This window comes from Dipodomys spectabilis, unplaced genomic scaffold (assembly GCF_019054845.1).
Source record: "Dipodomys spectabilis isolate Male_0828 unplaced genomic scaffold, ASM1905484v1 ptg000480l, whole genome shotgun sequence".
Classification (NCBI taxonomy): Eukaryota; Metazoa; Chordata; class Mammalia; order Rodentia; family Heteromyidae; genus Dipodomys; species Dipodomys spectabilis.
This window is the reverse complement of record NW_024871157.1, coordinates 3,004,401-3,020,355: the sequence shown is the minus strand read 5'-3', so window position 1 is coordinate 3,020,355 and position 15,955 is coordinate 3,004,401. Positions and strand designations below refer to the sequence as shown.

Below are 15,955 nucleotides of genomic sequence, written 5' to 3'. Positions count from 1 at the left end.
TATTTCTGTCTGCAGATAGCTCTGAGGAGGACTTTCCTCACATAGTGCCTTGAAGGGTCGTGCTTGAGGGAGTTAAGGAGCACCACCTCTGCAGTCTCAGAGCAATGTTCCGATGACATGTTGAAAGAGCATACCTTTGTGACAAGCTTTCAACAGCTCAGTTCTGAGTCAAGGGACAATTGCCTTCTATTCTGCTGACTTCCTGCCTTCCCTCTTGGGACGCTGGTAGATAATGTGATAGCCATTCATCTAGGAAGGCCCAATTCCGGGAACTGCTCATATATCTTGGGGTGAAGGTGGGCTTCCAGAATTTGCTAGAATCTGGAGCATGTGCGCGTGCGCACGCACGCGCGCACACACACACACACACACTCACATACATTCATTCTTGTTCTTTACCATTGCTAGGTAGATTTTCAGAAAGAGTGGTTTCCAATTAGTACTTCAACAGTTCTCAAGAAAAAAGAAGTATCTGAGGGCTGAAGTCTTGTTTCCTGCTGTTAATTGTGTATCATAGACGAGCATATGGACCTGAGGAAAGGCAATGAAAGTGGGATATACAACATGACAAAGGCTGAAGGATTAGCTGAGGACACTACTACAAAAAGCTCTGAGTCACATGCTACCTCTGTACCTGTAAGCTGGGCAGATGGCCCTAACTCCCACTCTCCAGGAGTGGCTTTTAGGTTAAAAATGAAGTACTTCTAAGCCAGACACTGGCAGTTCACACCTATAATCCTAGCTACTCAGGAGACTTGAGATTCAGAGGATTAATGTTCAAGGCCAGCTTCAACAGAAAAGTTCAAGAGAGTCCATCTCCAAAGTAACCAGCTAAATTAAGCAGGGCTGAAGGTACAACTCAAGTGGTTGAGTGCTAGCCAGTCAAGCAAGCCAGCAAGCCTGATTGATTGTGTCAAACCCTGGCACCAGCAAAAAAGAAAAGAACTTCTTAACTATGTCTGCCATGAGATGGTATAACACATGACTGGAATTTGCAGAACCTCTCCCCACTATCTTTTAGGAGGGTCAGGAGTCCCAGATGCCTGGAGAGGTTTTAGGCTTGTCCCCAGGACTCTTCTTAGCTAGAAGCAAGAAATAAAAAAGATGGTCTTTGGTAGGCCTTAAAAAATATATATATAGGGCTGGGAAGGTGGCTCAGTGGTAGAGCGCTTGCCTTGCATGCTTGAGGCCCTGGGTTCAATTCCTCAGCACCACATAAGCAAAAAGAAAAAAGCCGGAAGTGGAGCTGTGGCTCAAGAGGTAGAGCGCTAGCCTTGAGCTGAAGAGCTTAGGGACAGCGCCCAGGCCCAGAGTTCAGGCCCCCCGACCGGACCCAAAAAAAAAAAAAAAAAAAAAAATATATATATATATATATGTATGTATATTTATATATTATGTAAATGTGTATGTCATATAATATACTTTATAAATATATTTATGTACTGTTATATAAATATATTTTATGTATTACATAAATATATTTATATATTAAAAAAAATTATATCCAATGGCATCAGCCTAGCCTGCTCCATGGCTCCTGGCATTTACTTAGCTACACCATTTCCTAGGTTCAGGTGAAGTGACTGTTTAATATGACAATGGAAGGTGCCTACTCCACTTTGTATCATTTGATTTCTCCTATAAAAAGAATAATTTACATCTTCTTATGTGCTCTAAGTTATACCATGATGGACATTGATGTACATTATAAGGCACAAAGGCTCCAGACATATTGGAAGTACATTTACTTTCCAGTGCTCCCTTGCTGGTGTCAGCCTAAGGTCCAGAAAGGATAAGAAATCATCCTGATAAGCATCCAAGCCTAGAGATGCAAATGCAGTGCAGAGTCATCAGACGTTAGTTTTTCTCTGGAACTCTGAATGCGAAGTAAGCTGTCAGTGTTCCACCTCCATTTAGAAAGCCAGGTGATTTCTTTATGGAAGAAAGCACTGACATGTGAAAATGGACCCAGGAAGAAACAGACCCCTTTCTAGCCTATGTTTGTGTCACGTTCTTACACCATTAGGCATATTATAAGAATATATGGCTTGTTTTCAATTTGTTGCATTTTTTAAAATCCTTATTTCTTCATTGGAGGGGTTTTTTTTTGGTGCTTCTATTTTGTTGTGTTGGATATTAACCATCTGCCTATCTGTATGTGCACATTTTATTAAATTTGGGGTCAAATTCTGTTACTAGTGAATCATATGTAATTAATTAGGATTAAAATAGCTATATGAAAAATGTATATGCATAACTGAATTAAATTTTACTGCCAACAATACTTGATAATATAAAAATATAGCTTTTAATTTTTATCATTGTTATTTGTCTGTGGCTGTCCCGTTAATGCCAATGGCTGATGGCCTCTGAACTAGAATTAGTTAAGACATATTAGTTATGTTGTAATAATACCAATGCCTGGTTATAAATGTGTTTTTAAACAAATATTTTTGCAGCCTTTTTATTGGTAGATGTTGTTTTTGTTTTTCTTTTACAGTCTAACAGTCTATTTTCTGTTTTGAAGTTGGTGATATACGCGGGGCCTAACACAAACAGTAGGAAGGTTGCTGAATATGGAGGCAATACTCTGGGATATGGCAGCCGTAGTGTCTTAGGAACTGGTTGGCCGAAGGACTTGGTGAAGGTATGGTATCCAGTCACAATTGCCTTCTAGAAAGCAAAGGTGAATTTAGGTTCATCGTGGCCTGGGCACTAACCATAATGCCAGGAAGCACTGGCCACATCAGCCTTGATAGAAAAGGGCAATTTTGCCAGACCTTTGAACTTCTTCCATTCAAGATGACTCCCCCCATGTGTAGGAAGCCAGACCCCTGTGCATTTCAGAGCTGGGTCCCCTGCACTGGCCCCTTCTTGCAGAGTGTGCCATGGCTCTGCCTTCCCCTCCATGGAAAGGGCTACTAGTTCTTCCAGTTACTTCTCCAGACTCCTTCATGACAGACCACTAGCCTAGAACCACACAGCACTGTTGCAACTTACAAATATTGAGTTAGGTAAGTTAATTATTCAAGTGAATTTGGGCCATTGGAGGTAGCTATAATCCCTGCTCAAACTGATGGGATTAAGGCCATGATTTATATATAGGCTCTTCAGCTACTTCTTGGTATCTAGAATGTGACATGAGCTCAAAAACCCCTTAACCCCACAGTGTACTCAAAGTCTGTTTCCTGAGGACAGAGGGAAACAGACTTTCTGTTTATTGTGTATAGGATGTGGCATCTTTAATTCTGTCCAGGGTGTGATCTGGCGATATCTAAATCTGGGCAGCACATGCTGATTGTCCTCTGGCTGCCTTGTGTTCTTACCCATGGACCTGGTTCTGCAGTGTGGAGCATGCCCTCCAGCATCACGTTTTTCCGAAGGACTGGCCACTTGCCCGCCTTAGTGATACAGTGAGGGAAGAAGCAAAGGGAGTGAAAAAGGAATAGAATGAGGAGTTTATTTGGTTGATCTTCATTCTGATCCAGTCATGGCCCATTTCACAGATGCCTCAATCCAAAAGCTATCTGGTCAGGAGAGACACCTGAAAGATTGGTGTCTAAATGAGAAGGGATGAAATTTGAATGCAAAAACAAGTGAGAGGTGCTGGGTGCAGTGGCTCAGGCCAGTAACCCCAACTACTCTGGAGGAAATGGGTAGGATCAAACTTCAAGTTTAGCTGGGGCAAAGCAGCAAGTTAGCAATCTCAACTAGTTGTTGGGTGTGGTGTCATACACCTGTCCTCCCAGCAGTGTGGGAAGCATAAATAGGAGGATTGTAGTTCAGGCTGACCCAGGCATAAACATAGGACCCTATCCCCCAAATAACTAAAGTCGAAAGGGCAAGGGGCATGGCTTAGGTGGTAGACTACCTGCTTAGCAGACAGAAACTCCTCAGTTTAAACCACAACATGTATGTGTAGGCGTGTGCACGCGTGCGTGCGCGTGCACACACACACACACACACAAAGGAGTCAGGTATTACTATGGTCCTGTAGAAAGTAAATCTCATTTCTGAGGCAGCCTCAGTGCCTGCTTATAATGAATGGTAACTACTGGGGCGACTTACACAGAAGGACCCTGTCTCAAAAAAAGAAAAGGAAGTAAATCTCTGAAATACAATGTTCTCTTGAAACATTTTGTGTCTTGATTTTAAAGTGCATTCTCCCCCCTTCAATCTTAAGGTGGAAGGCGATACAGTCACCTTCTCCTTTGAAATGAGAAGTGGCCGTGAACACAACACTCCTGACAAAGCTATGTGGGGCTTTGCTTGCACAGTCCGCGCTCAGGTACTTGAATCTAACAAAGTGTGCTATCTCCTGTGTGCCTTGGCGACATACATCATATTTGCCTTGGAAACAGGGCAGAATATGAGCCACTCTGTCATCCGTCTCTTCCATCTGCCAGTAGGAAGTGACTACGAGTTAGTGTTGTTTGATGGAGTGAGACAGCCGTGACCTAAAGTCAGTTCAGTGGCACAAAAATAATCCATGGACAGGGCTCCTCTTCAAGGCCTGCCTGGGGAGGAACTCATCCCCAGCGTCTTCTGCTCAAACACTCTAGACATAATCTAACACTTGGAATCTGGATCTTAACAGTAGGAACTCTACTTGAGCAATGTTCTAGTTTCTGGATTTTAAAAATGCATTTTAGACTTAGCGATTGCATAAGCTTAACCAAGCTCTTCCATAGTGGGCCTGTCTGCTAGCGTCTAAGCTCCATGAGAACAGGGCATTTGTTTTGCCTTCTCACATATCTCCATCTCCCTAGAACTGGCTGCTACATAGGAGGCACTCAGGTATTTCCTAAACAAATTTCAACATCATGGTTTGAGCACAGGGTAGAAGCAACAAACGGAACAGTGATCTGTACCTGCATAGGACAGTGCAAAGGAAGTCCACAGAGAAGCTGGCTTCTTGCTGTGGTTCGTGCTATTTCTATGCCGGGTCTGAACAGAGCTGTGGTGAGGGCTCACTCAGTAGCCATCCCAGGGCCACCATCTCCTCATGGTGTTGAGCACTCTCTGCCTGTGTCCCTGAGCCCTGGCATGAGACGCCTGGTGAGGCCCGGCTGGGGACAGTGCAGTCCGGTGTCCACTGACGTGTGTGGTTTGCCCCTGTCTGCATTGTAGGAGTCCTCGGAGGACGTCTCAGGAGGCTTGCCCTTCCTGGTAGACCTGGCTTTAGGTCTGTCTGTGTTAGCTTGTTCCATGTTAAGAATCCTGTACAATGGACCAGAAATTACCAAAGAAGAAGAAGCCTGCCAGGAGCTATTGCGGTCCAAACTTTTGCAAAGGTAACACAAGGGTTCAAATTGAGCCACTCTTGCCCACAGAGGAAAAAGAAAACTCCTCTAATGGGAACCACATAATGACAGGGAAACTACTTCTATTATGTTTCCTAGTGAATTGTGCCTGCTGCCTGACCCTGTCATGGGTGTCATTATGCCTGAAAAAGAACATGAAAGTTATGCCATAGTGCTTTCTGGCCTTCGCTGTGCTAAATTAAATTTACATATTTGAACTGCATAAGCTTTTCTCCAACCCGAGTGTCGCACCATTGAAGGGTCCCCAAAATGATAGCTAGACATGACCATATATTGACTGTAGAGCCAGGCAGTGGCATGTGATATTCTTTTCATTTCTCTGTATGTTTTCATAATAAAAAGTTGGGAGGAGGTAGATTCCCAAGGTGTGCTCTTGTTCGAGTCTCACTTCTCTTTTTGTCTTTGAAGATTTGATGAAAAAATACTTAATATATATGTGTGATGTGTCTCTAAACATCAGTTTCCCAGGAGGCCTGATCTGAGACTGAAGAGCTCTTTTCTCTCTGCCAGGTGCCAATGGCAAGTGGAAGCTAATGGCGTCATCTCCCCTGCCCTCACTCCAAGCCCATCTCCACTGCCTCTCACCATAGAGGAAGACAGAGAGTTCACTTACCCCTCGGATGTCCTCGTGCCCCCTGCCGGAGGCTACCTCGACCTGCCCCGGATCAGGCTGCCTCCCGGAGTCATGATAAAGCTCAGGGAAATTTCTGGGCGTGCTAGACCTCAGTTCAGACCAAGTATAAAGTATGTCACATTTTACTTTTTCCAATTGGCGGGGAGGGATGTTTAGACAGTGAAGGGGGTGTTTCTTTTCATAGTCCTGTAAGTGAACCTTGAATTGTATGTTTATTGGAGCTCTGTGGTAGAGCGCACGTCCTCACAAATATTAATGAACAGGAAGTGGGAACGCAAGCTACCCCTCAGCTGGTGCCCAGTTAAAAGTGCTCATCCTGTGCTGCGCTGTTCCCATTGGCTGTGGTGGGAGCACCTGGATCATTGTTAGCCAGTGACCTGTTGCATACCTGTTGAATCAGAACTCTGGGGGTGGGGCCTGCTCAGAGTCTGGATATGACTTTATCTTTGACTTCTAGAGAAATAGTGAATATGCACCCTTGCAGTCACAAATGTGTTAGTGCTGTTCCTGTTTAAAGTCTCTTTTGTAGGCCTCTGCGCTGCCTTGAAAGGCAAGATTGGTCATTCCAAAACACAAAACTTAAGGAACAGATGAAACTTAAAGTGAAACAAATACCAAAGAAGCCATTATTTTCATCCTAGAACACATATGTACTAAATTCCACACACCTGAATACTACAAAAAATTAGTATATAAATGGTGCCAGCACACTGTTCTAATTCAACATACAAATGCTAGAGGAAGTATATTTAGTTTTGATTTTCATTCTTTTAACCCTTAAAAGTTCTGTAAGGTACCAGTGGCTCATACCTGTAATTCTAGCTAGCTATTCAGGCGGCTGAGATCTGAAGGGTACTATTCAAAGCCAGCCAGGCAGGAAAACTGTGAGATGCTTATCTCTAATTAATTACCAAAACAGCAGGAAGTGGAGCTGTGGCTGCAGTGGTGTAGAGTGCTAGACTAGAGCAAAAATGCTCAGGGATAATACTAAGGCCTTGAGTTCAAGCCCCAGGACTGGCACCAAAAAAAAAAAAAAAATCTACCAGTGAATGATTTGCCACCTACAATACCTACACTGTTCACACCCTTACAGTAGTGTAATAGAGGAGGTATGGTGGCTCAGTGAGACATTTAAGTCAAAGACTGCAGTCTTCAGCTTACCCAGCTCAGTGTTGATAAATTGAGAGCTTGGCTTAGACCTAACAGATTTCCACTGTCATACAGAGAAGTGATTCAGCCGGATGTGATGGAGGAGATGGTGGTATCATGTGTTATTAAGCACTTGAACTTGGTTGATGCACTGCAGTCTCTAATCAATTTCCAATATCAAGAAGAACATGCAGAGGAATATGATTTATTGTGTAAAATCATGGGAGAGACCTTTAAGAAGCTTAATGCCATGGAGAGACAGCTGCAAGTGAGTGAAAGCTAAGACTTTTCTACATGTCTTATAACTGTTGGAGATCATTTCTCTCTGGCAAGTTGGAGAAGTTTAAAACGTAGCCGGCTCTATAATCACAGCAACTTGGCAATCTGAGGCAGGAGGACTTGAGTTTGTGGTCAGCAATGCAGAGGTAATGAGACCCTATCTCACAAACAAAATCAAAACAAAAGAGCTGGCTGGGGGTAAAGCTCAAGTGGTAGAGCACTTACCTAGCAAATGTGAGGTCTTGGATGCAATCCCCAGTTCCTCCAAACCAACAGTAAGTTCAAACCATTATCTAAGTCTTTTTTTAATTACTGTGACAAGAAAATATATGAGGCCGGGAATGTGGCTTAGTGGTAGAGCATGCCTAGCATGCATGAGTCCCTGGGTTCAATTCCTCAGTATTTCATAAACAGAAAAAGCCAGAAGTGGCACTGTGGCTCAAGTGGTAGAGTGCTAGCCTTGAACAAAAAAAAGAAGCTCAGGGATAGTGTCCAGGCCCTGAGTTCAAGTCCCCAGGACTGGCACAAAAACCCATATATATATCTCTATATAGATATATGTATCTATATCTATATATAGATATATACATATCTATATATATGAATTTATTGATTGCTCTTGTTTTCATTTTGCATCTGTTTAGAGACTGGTTTGTTTGTTTGTTTTTTCTCTTAGAGTGTTGCAGAACTGGAACAGAAGTGGCAAAGTGAGGTTGAAGATGCCATTCAAGGGAGACTGGAGAACAACATGCCTTTCTTTTATGATTACCATTTTAATGAGGTGAGCCATGTCCAGGGCTCCCCAAAGGGACAGTGCCATTTATAGAGCAAAGGCATTGTGTGTATGTGTGTGCTACACACATGTGCAGAGATAAGGTAATGTCTCTTCTTAATAACACGCCTGTTTTTAAAGGGATTAAATGAAAACAGATTACATCAACATGTCTATACAAATAGATATTCTTAACTGAGTAAAGTTAATAAAGCCTAAAGAATTTATCAATATTTTATATCAAGTTTTGCTATCAAGTGTTAAAAAGGCAAAAATTAGATAGAACTATAAATCCCACAGATAGCACAAGAAAGTAGACCATGCAGTTTTTTTTTGGGTCTGGTCGTGGGTCCTGAACTCTGGGCCTGGGCGCTGTCCCTCAGCTCTTCAGCTCAAGGCTAGTCCTCTACCACTTGAACCACAGCGCCACTTCTGGCTTTTTTCTTTTTGCTTATGTGGTGCTGAGGAATCGAACCCAGGACCTCAGGCATGCAAGGCAAGCGCTCTACCACTGAGCCACCTTCCCAGACCCGACCATGCAGTTTTTAATCATCAAAACATCTAACAACGTGGGAGAAGAAAAGATGAGAAGGAAAATAGCCAAATGTTAGTCCATGTGATGAAGTGGGATTATAAGAGGCTGTCTGGTGATCTGTGAGAATGGAACAGTGTGTTGGAATTCTGTCTACAGAATGTAAACTGAGGAAAGGCCAGCAACAGGGACATGTGGAAATTAGCATTGTAATTGCAGCTCCTGGGAGAGAGGTCCAGGGAGGTGGGGCAGGAGAACTGGAGTTTGAGTCCAGCCCTAGCTACACAGTGAAAAAGTAGACTGGGCTGGAGATGTAGCTCCGTGGTAGATGCCTGCCTACCTTGCATTCCCAAGGCCCTGGGTTCCATCTCCATTAAGACGCAGTGTTTACCCCCTCCCCACACATACACAAATCATAACTTGCAAAGTACTTTTAGTGTAACTGTAAGTGGCCCAAAGGTAATGCTTATTCCTTTACATTTTCTGTTCATTTTAATAACTATTTAGTGAAGCTTGATTTTCATAGATTCTGCATACCATCTTTTCTTGATTTTTCCTTCTTCAGAACAAAATGAAAGAACTAGAACTTTTGTGTTCAATGAAGGAAGTCTCCTTTGATGGAAATGATCTTGAAAACATGGTCCTATCACTCAGGTTAGTGATGCTACTAACTATTAAAGCTCTTTAAGTCCTTTTTAATGTGCTGTCATGAGATACATGAGTTGAAACTCATGTAGTAAATTGGAAGCTTTGACTCAAATCTTCAAAAGGTTTCGTAGGCATTTGAAACAGAAAAAGAGCTAAAACCAGCCAGAGGTTATAGTTCTACTCCCCTCAGTAAACCAAGTTTATTAGGATACTCTGCCTTAGTTTTCCTCTGTCCTCTGTCCCTCTGTCCTGTGTCATTTTTTAAAAAAATTTGTTTTGGCAAGTCTAAGAACAAGTAAATATACCTCAGTGTTTCTTTATAGGGAGAAGTTCCTACAAGAAGTGAATTCTCTTACTCAGAAGCCCTCACACCCACTGGCCAAAACAAAGGCCCTGGTGAGGAGTCTGATGAACCGAGCTGAGTTGCTGCTGCATGTCACTATTGCGGCCCAGACAGGCCTCGCCAGGAGCTTCTCGGGGACCCCCACAGAGACACCAGGTACTGCCCCCAGAGGCTTCGTGGGCTTCTGGGCTGATTCTCCTCATCGAACAGACATTATTTACTTTTAAAAGACTTTGCTCCTGGGCCAGTTTCAGTAGTTCATACCTGTAATTACAGTTACTCAAGAGGGAATCAATCAGAGTTGAGGCCATCTGGTGTAAAAGTTAGTGAGATCCCATCTCAACCAGTGGCTGTCCTCCTAGCTACCTGGGAAGCATAAATAGGAAGATCACAGTCCTAGCTGGCATACAGGAGAGATCTGATGCTAAAAATAAGAAAGCAAAATGGACTGCGGACGTAGCTCAAGTGATAGAATTCCTGCCTTGCTGGCATGTGACTCTGAGTTAAAACCCTACTACCAAAAAGCATGGGGTAGGGCCTGTGAACATTTCTCTGTTTATCTTTAGCTTTCTCTGGTCACAAAGTACTTGGATTCCTGTGGTGGTTTCTGAGTCACCCAGCCTCAGTGGCACTTCCTTGCCTGCCTCTGGAGGCCCAACGACATGTATTGCCCCTGTGTTCTTCATGGTTTCTCCAAAAACATAATAGTTCACAGTAGTATAAACAGCCAACGTGTAAGTCTTGGAATGCATCATCCTTGCTTCTTGATAGGAGCTGAGCCTGCATTTCCTCTATAGAAGCTATATGGAACTTTCTGCTTAAGTTTTTGTCAATTTTGTCAATAAAATATGACCAATTTCTTGGTCATTTTATTTTTATGAGAAGATTGTTATTTCTTTTTTTTTTTTTTTGTCGGCCGTGGGGCTTGAACTCTGGGCCTGGGCGCTGTCCCTCAGCTCTTCAGCTCAAGGCGAGCACTCTACCACTTGAGCTACAGCACCACTTCCGGTTTTCTGGTGGTTTATTGGAGATCGGAGTCTCACAGTCTCTCCTGCCTGGGCTGGCTTTGAACCACGATCCTCAGATCTCAGCCTCCTGAGTAGCTAGGATTACAGGCGTAAGCCACCAGTGCCCGGCTCTTGGTCATATTTTAATTGTTAGCCTTTTACTGTGTCTCTCAAGGAAATCAGTGAGTCTTCTTGCCTAAGACAGATCCACAATACTGGGCATAGCCCACGAGTTTGGTTTTTGTTGTTGTTGTTGTTGCTGTTTTGTTTGTGTTTTTGCTAGTACTGGGGCTTGAACTCAGGGCCTTTTGCTTTTGCTTGGCTTTTAACTCAAGGCTGGTGCTCTACCACTTGAACCTACTTGTACTTCCAGTTCTTTGTGGTTAATTAGAAATAAGAGTCAGATTTGTCTGCTTAGCTGGCTTAATCATCAGATCTCAGTCTCCTGAGTAGATAGGATTATAAGTGTGAGCCACTAGTACCTGGCTTCTATTTCAGTAGTCTTTTATAAAATGATTTCCCTTAATAACTGTCTAGGGCTGGGAAGGTAGCTCAGTGGTAGAATGCTTGCCTTGCATGCCTGAGGCCCTGGGTTCGATTCCTCAGCACCACATAAGCAAAAAAAGAAAAAAGCCGGAAGTGGTGCTGTGGCTCAAGTGGTGGAACACTAGCCTTGAGCTAAAGAGCAGAGGGACAGCGCCCAGGCCCAGAGTTCAGGCTCCACGACTGGACCCAAAAAATAAAAAATAAAAAAAATAAATGTCTAACAGGAAAGGCCAGTCACATTCCAGCTCAAGGTGGATCCTTGGCTCTACCAGCTCTGGTTACAGGAGAACCATCAACCAAATTGCCATGAGGGAGCCAAAGAGAGACAAAGGCCATCCCGGCAAAAATGGCTCTGGATTTATGTGAATTAAGAAACTTGTTCTTGCAGAAATTATTCTATGTCCTCTCTTGCTTTTTAGAATGTTTATATTGAAATGAGCACACTTACGAAAATAATTTTTCAACTTTCTTTTGGAAGACCAATTAGGAAAATTAATTTTTCAAGCTAAACTAATTTGAGCCTGATATTTGAGTTTAAAATTTTGGTCTGAAATTTACCAGTATGCTGTGCTAGCTGACCCTGACAGAAAGCAAAGATCCATTCTGTTTGGTAGTTAGTTCTCTTAAGTTTTGCTGTTGCTGTGAGTTCGGAAGCAGAGGGTTGGGGTAGAGCTCAGTGGTGGGGCACTGGCTTCACCTGTACAAGCCCTGGTTTGATCCCCACCACTGCACACAAGAACAAAATAAACAATGCAGTGGTGGAGATGTTAGCTTATATTTGTTTTTCTTCCAGCTTGTAAATCAGCTTCTGAAACTAAAGTGATATCTCATGCTGTCCGGCAGCCGGCTTTTCTTCGCAGCATGTCGGCTCCTTCTGACCTGGAAATGATTGGAAATGAAGATCTAGAATTCACTAGAGCTAATCAGAGGTAAATGGCCTGTGGCCAAGGTTAGAGCTCACATGTAGAAGAATGTACTTGTCAGAACCAACTCCCCAAGTGTGGCTCTTGTCTGGCTGGTCTACTGCTTCTTTCATTTCCCTGTAGGCGTCGCCATGGGGCCAGCCACCGCAGCAGTTCCTTCACACTCCTGCAGTCACTGGCTATTGAGGACAGCAGGGACAAGCCCACCTACAGTGTTCTGCTGGGGCAGCTCTTCGCTTTCATTGGCACCAACCCTGACCAGGCAGTAGGTGACGTTTTGCAGCCCTCAGAGGAATGATGTGGCGGGGCTTGTGGCCGTCTGCAGAATCAGGAGCTTCCTCCTCCTATGTTTCAGGTGTCCAGCAGCAGCTTTCTTCTGGCTGCACAGACAAGGTGGCGGCGGGGAAACACACGCAAGCAGGCCCTGGTGCACATGCGGGAGTTGCTGACAGCGGCTGTGCGGGTCGGGGGAGTGACTCACCTGGTAGGGCCAGTGACAATGGTCCTCCAGGGGGGACCCAGGTCAGTTGTTCCTGCTGTTGCTTCACCCACACACGCCTCAAGAAGGGTCTTACTCCTTAACCAATCCCCTGGTTTTTTTTAACCTTGCCTCAGTCTTACTTTTGCTATTATAAAAATAGTATATTGGGTCAGGTGACAGTGGCTTGCGCCTATAATCCTAGCTACTCAGGAGGCTGAGATCCGAGGATCACAGTTCAAACAGAAGAGTCCATGAGACTTATCTCCAATTAATCACCTGAAAACCGGAAGTGGCACCATGGCTCAACTGGTAGAGCACTTGGCTTGAGCTGAAGAGCTCAGGGACAGCGCCCAGGCCCAGAGTTCAAGACCCATGACCAAAAAAAAAAAAAAATACATATATATATATATATATATATATATATATGCATGCAATCTTGGAGTTTCTATTCTCAGTTAATATTAATTACTATAGAATCAGCCCTATGTTGTGTTTGTAAAAGTCTTACTCATATCAACTGGGCTCTTGGACTTCACTAATAATTGGAGCATGAACTTAACAAGTACATTAGCTGATTTATTTGGGCCTTGGTTTTCTCATTAATGCATCTGTGATTACAGTATTGAGTGCTGTGAGGAATATTGTACCTATGTTCAAATGAATAGTTTGCCTAACATTGTCCTTAGAAAACACTGTGTCCATTAGCCTTGCCAAACATACTCTGAAAAAAACAAAACAAACATGCTCTGAAAAGTCCTACAGAAAAAGTCCTGTTTAACTTACCCTAAGCTAGGATATCCCAGACTTGCTTTTAGAATGTGGACCACTGTGTCCAAGCACACAGAGACACCCTGCCCAATGGTCTTGTGTGGTCTGTATTTTATGGCCCTGAGCATGGTATGTTCTGGTGTGCCTTTGGTGTGGGATCCTCCTGAGGCCCTGGGCTTCTCAAAGGAACTCTTCTGTTCCCCTAGTCACAATCTGTGTCATGGACATGTTCAGGAGGCATGTGCTTTGATTTGTGTTTCATAGAATTGAAGAGCTCACCTGTGGTGGGATGGTGGAGCAGGTCCAAGAAGCCTTTGGTGAGACCATGACCTCGGTTGTGTCTCTGTGTGCTCGTTATCCTATCGCATGCGCCAACAGCATTGGACTCTTATGTACCATCCCTTATACCAGGTGAGTACAGAACAGCCTTTCCCATGTATAGTTGCATTCCAGCTGATTATGCTTTTATTATCCAGTACTCACTTATGATGGATTGTACCGCACTGTGAAGATGAGGAGGGTCAAAGAAACCTTCTCCTCAGAGAAAACCCCTAGGAGATTACTTACATATTTGGTGGAAAGTTTTGCATGGCTATGGTCATTTTAATTACTAGTTTGAGTTGTCAGGCACTTGTGCCATCTTTAATGACTCTTATGATAATTTTTCTATTATGGAAACTTTTGCTGTATTATGTGAACAGAAGTTGAGGGACTTTTTTTGTATATGAAGGAAATTGTCATTATAAGAAGCCAGAAGTTCACATCTGTATTCCTAGCTACTTGGGAGACTAAGATCGAGACGACTAAGGTTTGAGGTCAGTCTGGGAAATAAATTCCCAAGACAGTTTCTCAGCCAATAACAGCGTGATGGTGAGTGCCTGTCATCCTAGCCACATAAGAGACTGGGATCAAGAATATCAGGGTTCTGAGTCAGCCTGGGCAAAAAGAGTCCTTGAGATTCCACCTCAGTGGAAGAAGCTGGGGATGGTGGTAGATGCCTGTCATCTCAGCTATCACCAGAAGCAAAAATAGGAGGAATTCAGGCAAGTCCTGGACAAAAAGCAAAACTATCTCAGAAATAACCAAAGCAAAACAAGGGTTGGGGTGTGGCTCGGCATACCACCTGCCAAGTAAAACAAGAAGGAAAAAGAAACAAAGTTTTGTGTTCTTTGCATATAGACAGTTTTCCCTGGACTGTCCAGTTCTTTCATCTGTGCTGTGCCCTTTGCCAGGAGCGAAGAGAAGTGCCTGGTCCGCAGCGGCCTTGTGCAGCTCATGGACCGACTGTGCAGCCTGAGCAGTCAGACTGAGTCCAGCTCCAGCGAGAAGCAGACCAAGAAGCAGAAGGTGGCCACCATGGCCTGGGCTGCCTTCCAGGTGCTTGCCAACCGCTGTGTGGAGTGGGAGAAAGAGGAAGGTGAGGATGGCCTCCTCCTTCTAACACTTCTGTTGGCATGACTGGCTGTGACTTGTTTGTGCTGGACAGGGGAAGGCTCTGCTACACTTATTCAGATAAGCTTCACCAGTGGACCATGTCCTGAGGGCCTTGACATCAGTGTGGCACTGTGTCCAAGTTCCCTAGAGGAGGACAGGGTCTCAAAAAACAGAGAAGGCAGTTTCTTTATCTCTTGCTCAACTAACAGTTTCCACATACATATTTTTAGGAAAGGATTGTGCAGTTGCATATTTGCTCCCCTTCCCTCTCTTCCTCTTTCTTCCCTTCCTCTTTTTTTTTTTTGGGGGGGGGGGGTCCAGTTGTGGGGCCTGAACTCTGAGCCTGGGTGCTGTCCCTCAGCTCTTCAGCTTAAGGCTAGTGCTCTATCACTTGAGCCACAGTGCCACTTATGGCTTTTTTCTTTTTTTGCTTATGTGGTACTGAGGAATCGAACCCAGGGCCTCAGACATGCAAGGCAAGTGCTCTACCACTGAGCTACCTTCCCAGCCCTTTTTTTTTGTTTTTTTTTGTCGGTCGTGGGGCTTGAACTGTGGGCCTGGGTGCATTCTCTGAGCTCTTCAGCTCAAGACTAGCTCTCGCTCTACTGCTTGAGCCACAGCACCACTTCCAGTTTTCTAGTGGTTTATTGGAGATAATAGTCTCACGGAGTTTCCTGCCTGGGCTGGCTTTGAACAGTAATCCTCAGATCTCAGCCTCCTGAGTAGCTAGGATTACAAGTGTGGCCACTGGTGCCCGGCTTCCCTTCCTCTTAGATTAGGAATAAACCTAGGGCCTCTCGCGTAACAGGCAGTGTTCTACCATTAAGTTATGCCCTCAGCCCTTTTGTTTTTATTTTGTTTTTGAAACAAGGTCATAGCCGGGTACTGGTGGCTCACACTAGTAATCAAGAGGCTGAGATCTGTGGGGTTGGGAATGTGGCTTAGTGGTAGATTTTTTTTGCCTAGCATGCACAAAGCCCTGGGTTTGATTCCTCAGTACCACATAAACAGAAAAAGCCAGAAGTAGCACTATGGCTCAAGAAGTAGAATGCCAGCCTTGAGCATAAGAAGCTCAGGGACAGTGCCCAGACCCAGAGTTCAAGCACCAGAACTGG

The 15,955-nt window shown here is 44.1% G+C and overlaps 1 protein-coding gene across 5 annotated transcripts in view; it reads left to right on the top strand.

Annotated features, from left to right (window-relative positions):
- Positions 1-15,955, top strand: part of Hectd4 (HECT domain E3 ubiquitin protein ligase 4) — a 127,162-nt gene that overhangs the window by 65,356 nt on the left and 45,851 nt on the right. For 3 of the 5 annotated variants that reach the window (XM_042668971.1, XM_042668969.1, XM_042668968.1), the window contains exons 22-34: positions 2,501-2,647; positions 4,184-4,288; positions 5,131-5,294; positions 5,835-6,068; positions 7,183-7,375; positions 8,063-8,167; positions 9,256-9,344; positions 9,662-9,837; positions 12,028-12,163; positions 12,281-12,422; positions 12,513-12,679; positions 13,671-13,817; positions 14,639-14,823. In XM_042668971.1, coding sequence (XP_042524905.1) covers positions 2,501-2,647; positions 4,184-4,288; positions 5,131-5,294; positions 5,835-6,068; positions 7,183-7,375; positions 8,063-8,167; positions 9,256-9,344; positions 9,662-9,837; positions 12,028-12,163; positions 12,281-12,422; positions 12,513-12,679; positions 13,671-13,817; positions 14,639-14,823 — 1,990 coding nt within the window. The remainder of the gene's footprint in view (positions 1-2,500; positions 2,648-4,183; positions 4,289-5,130; positions 5,295-5,834; positions 6,069-7,182; positions 7,376-8,062; positions 8,168-9,255; positions 9,345-9,661; positions 9,838-12,027; positions 12,164-12,280; positions 12,423-12,512; positions 12,680-13,670; positions 13,818-14,638; positions 14,824-15,955) is intronic. The other 2 variants (XM_042668972.1, XM_042668970.1) reach the window with 1 other exon arrangement.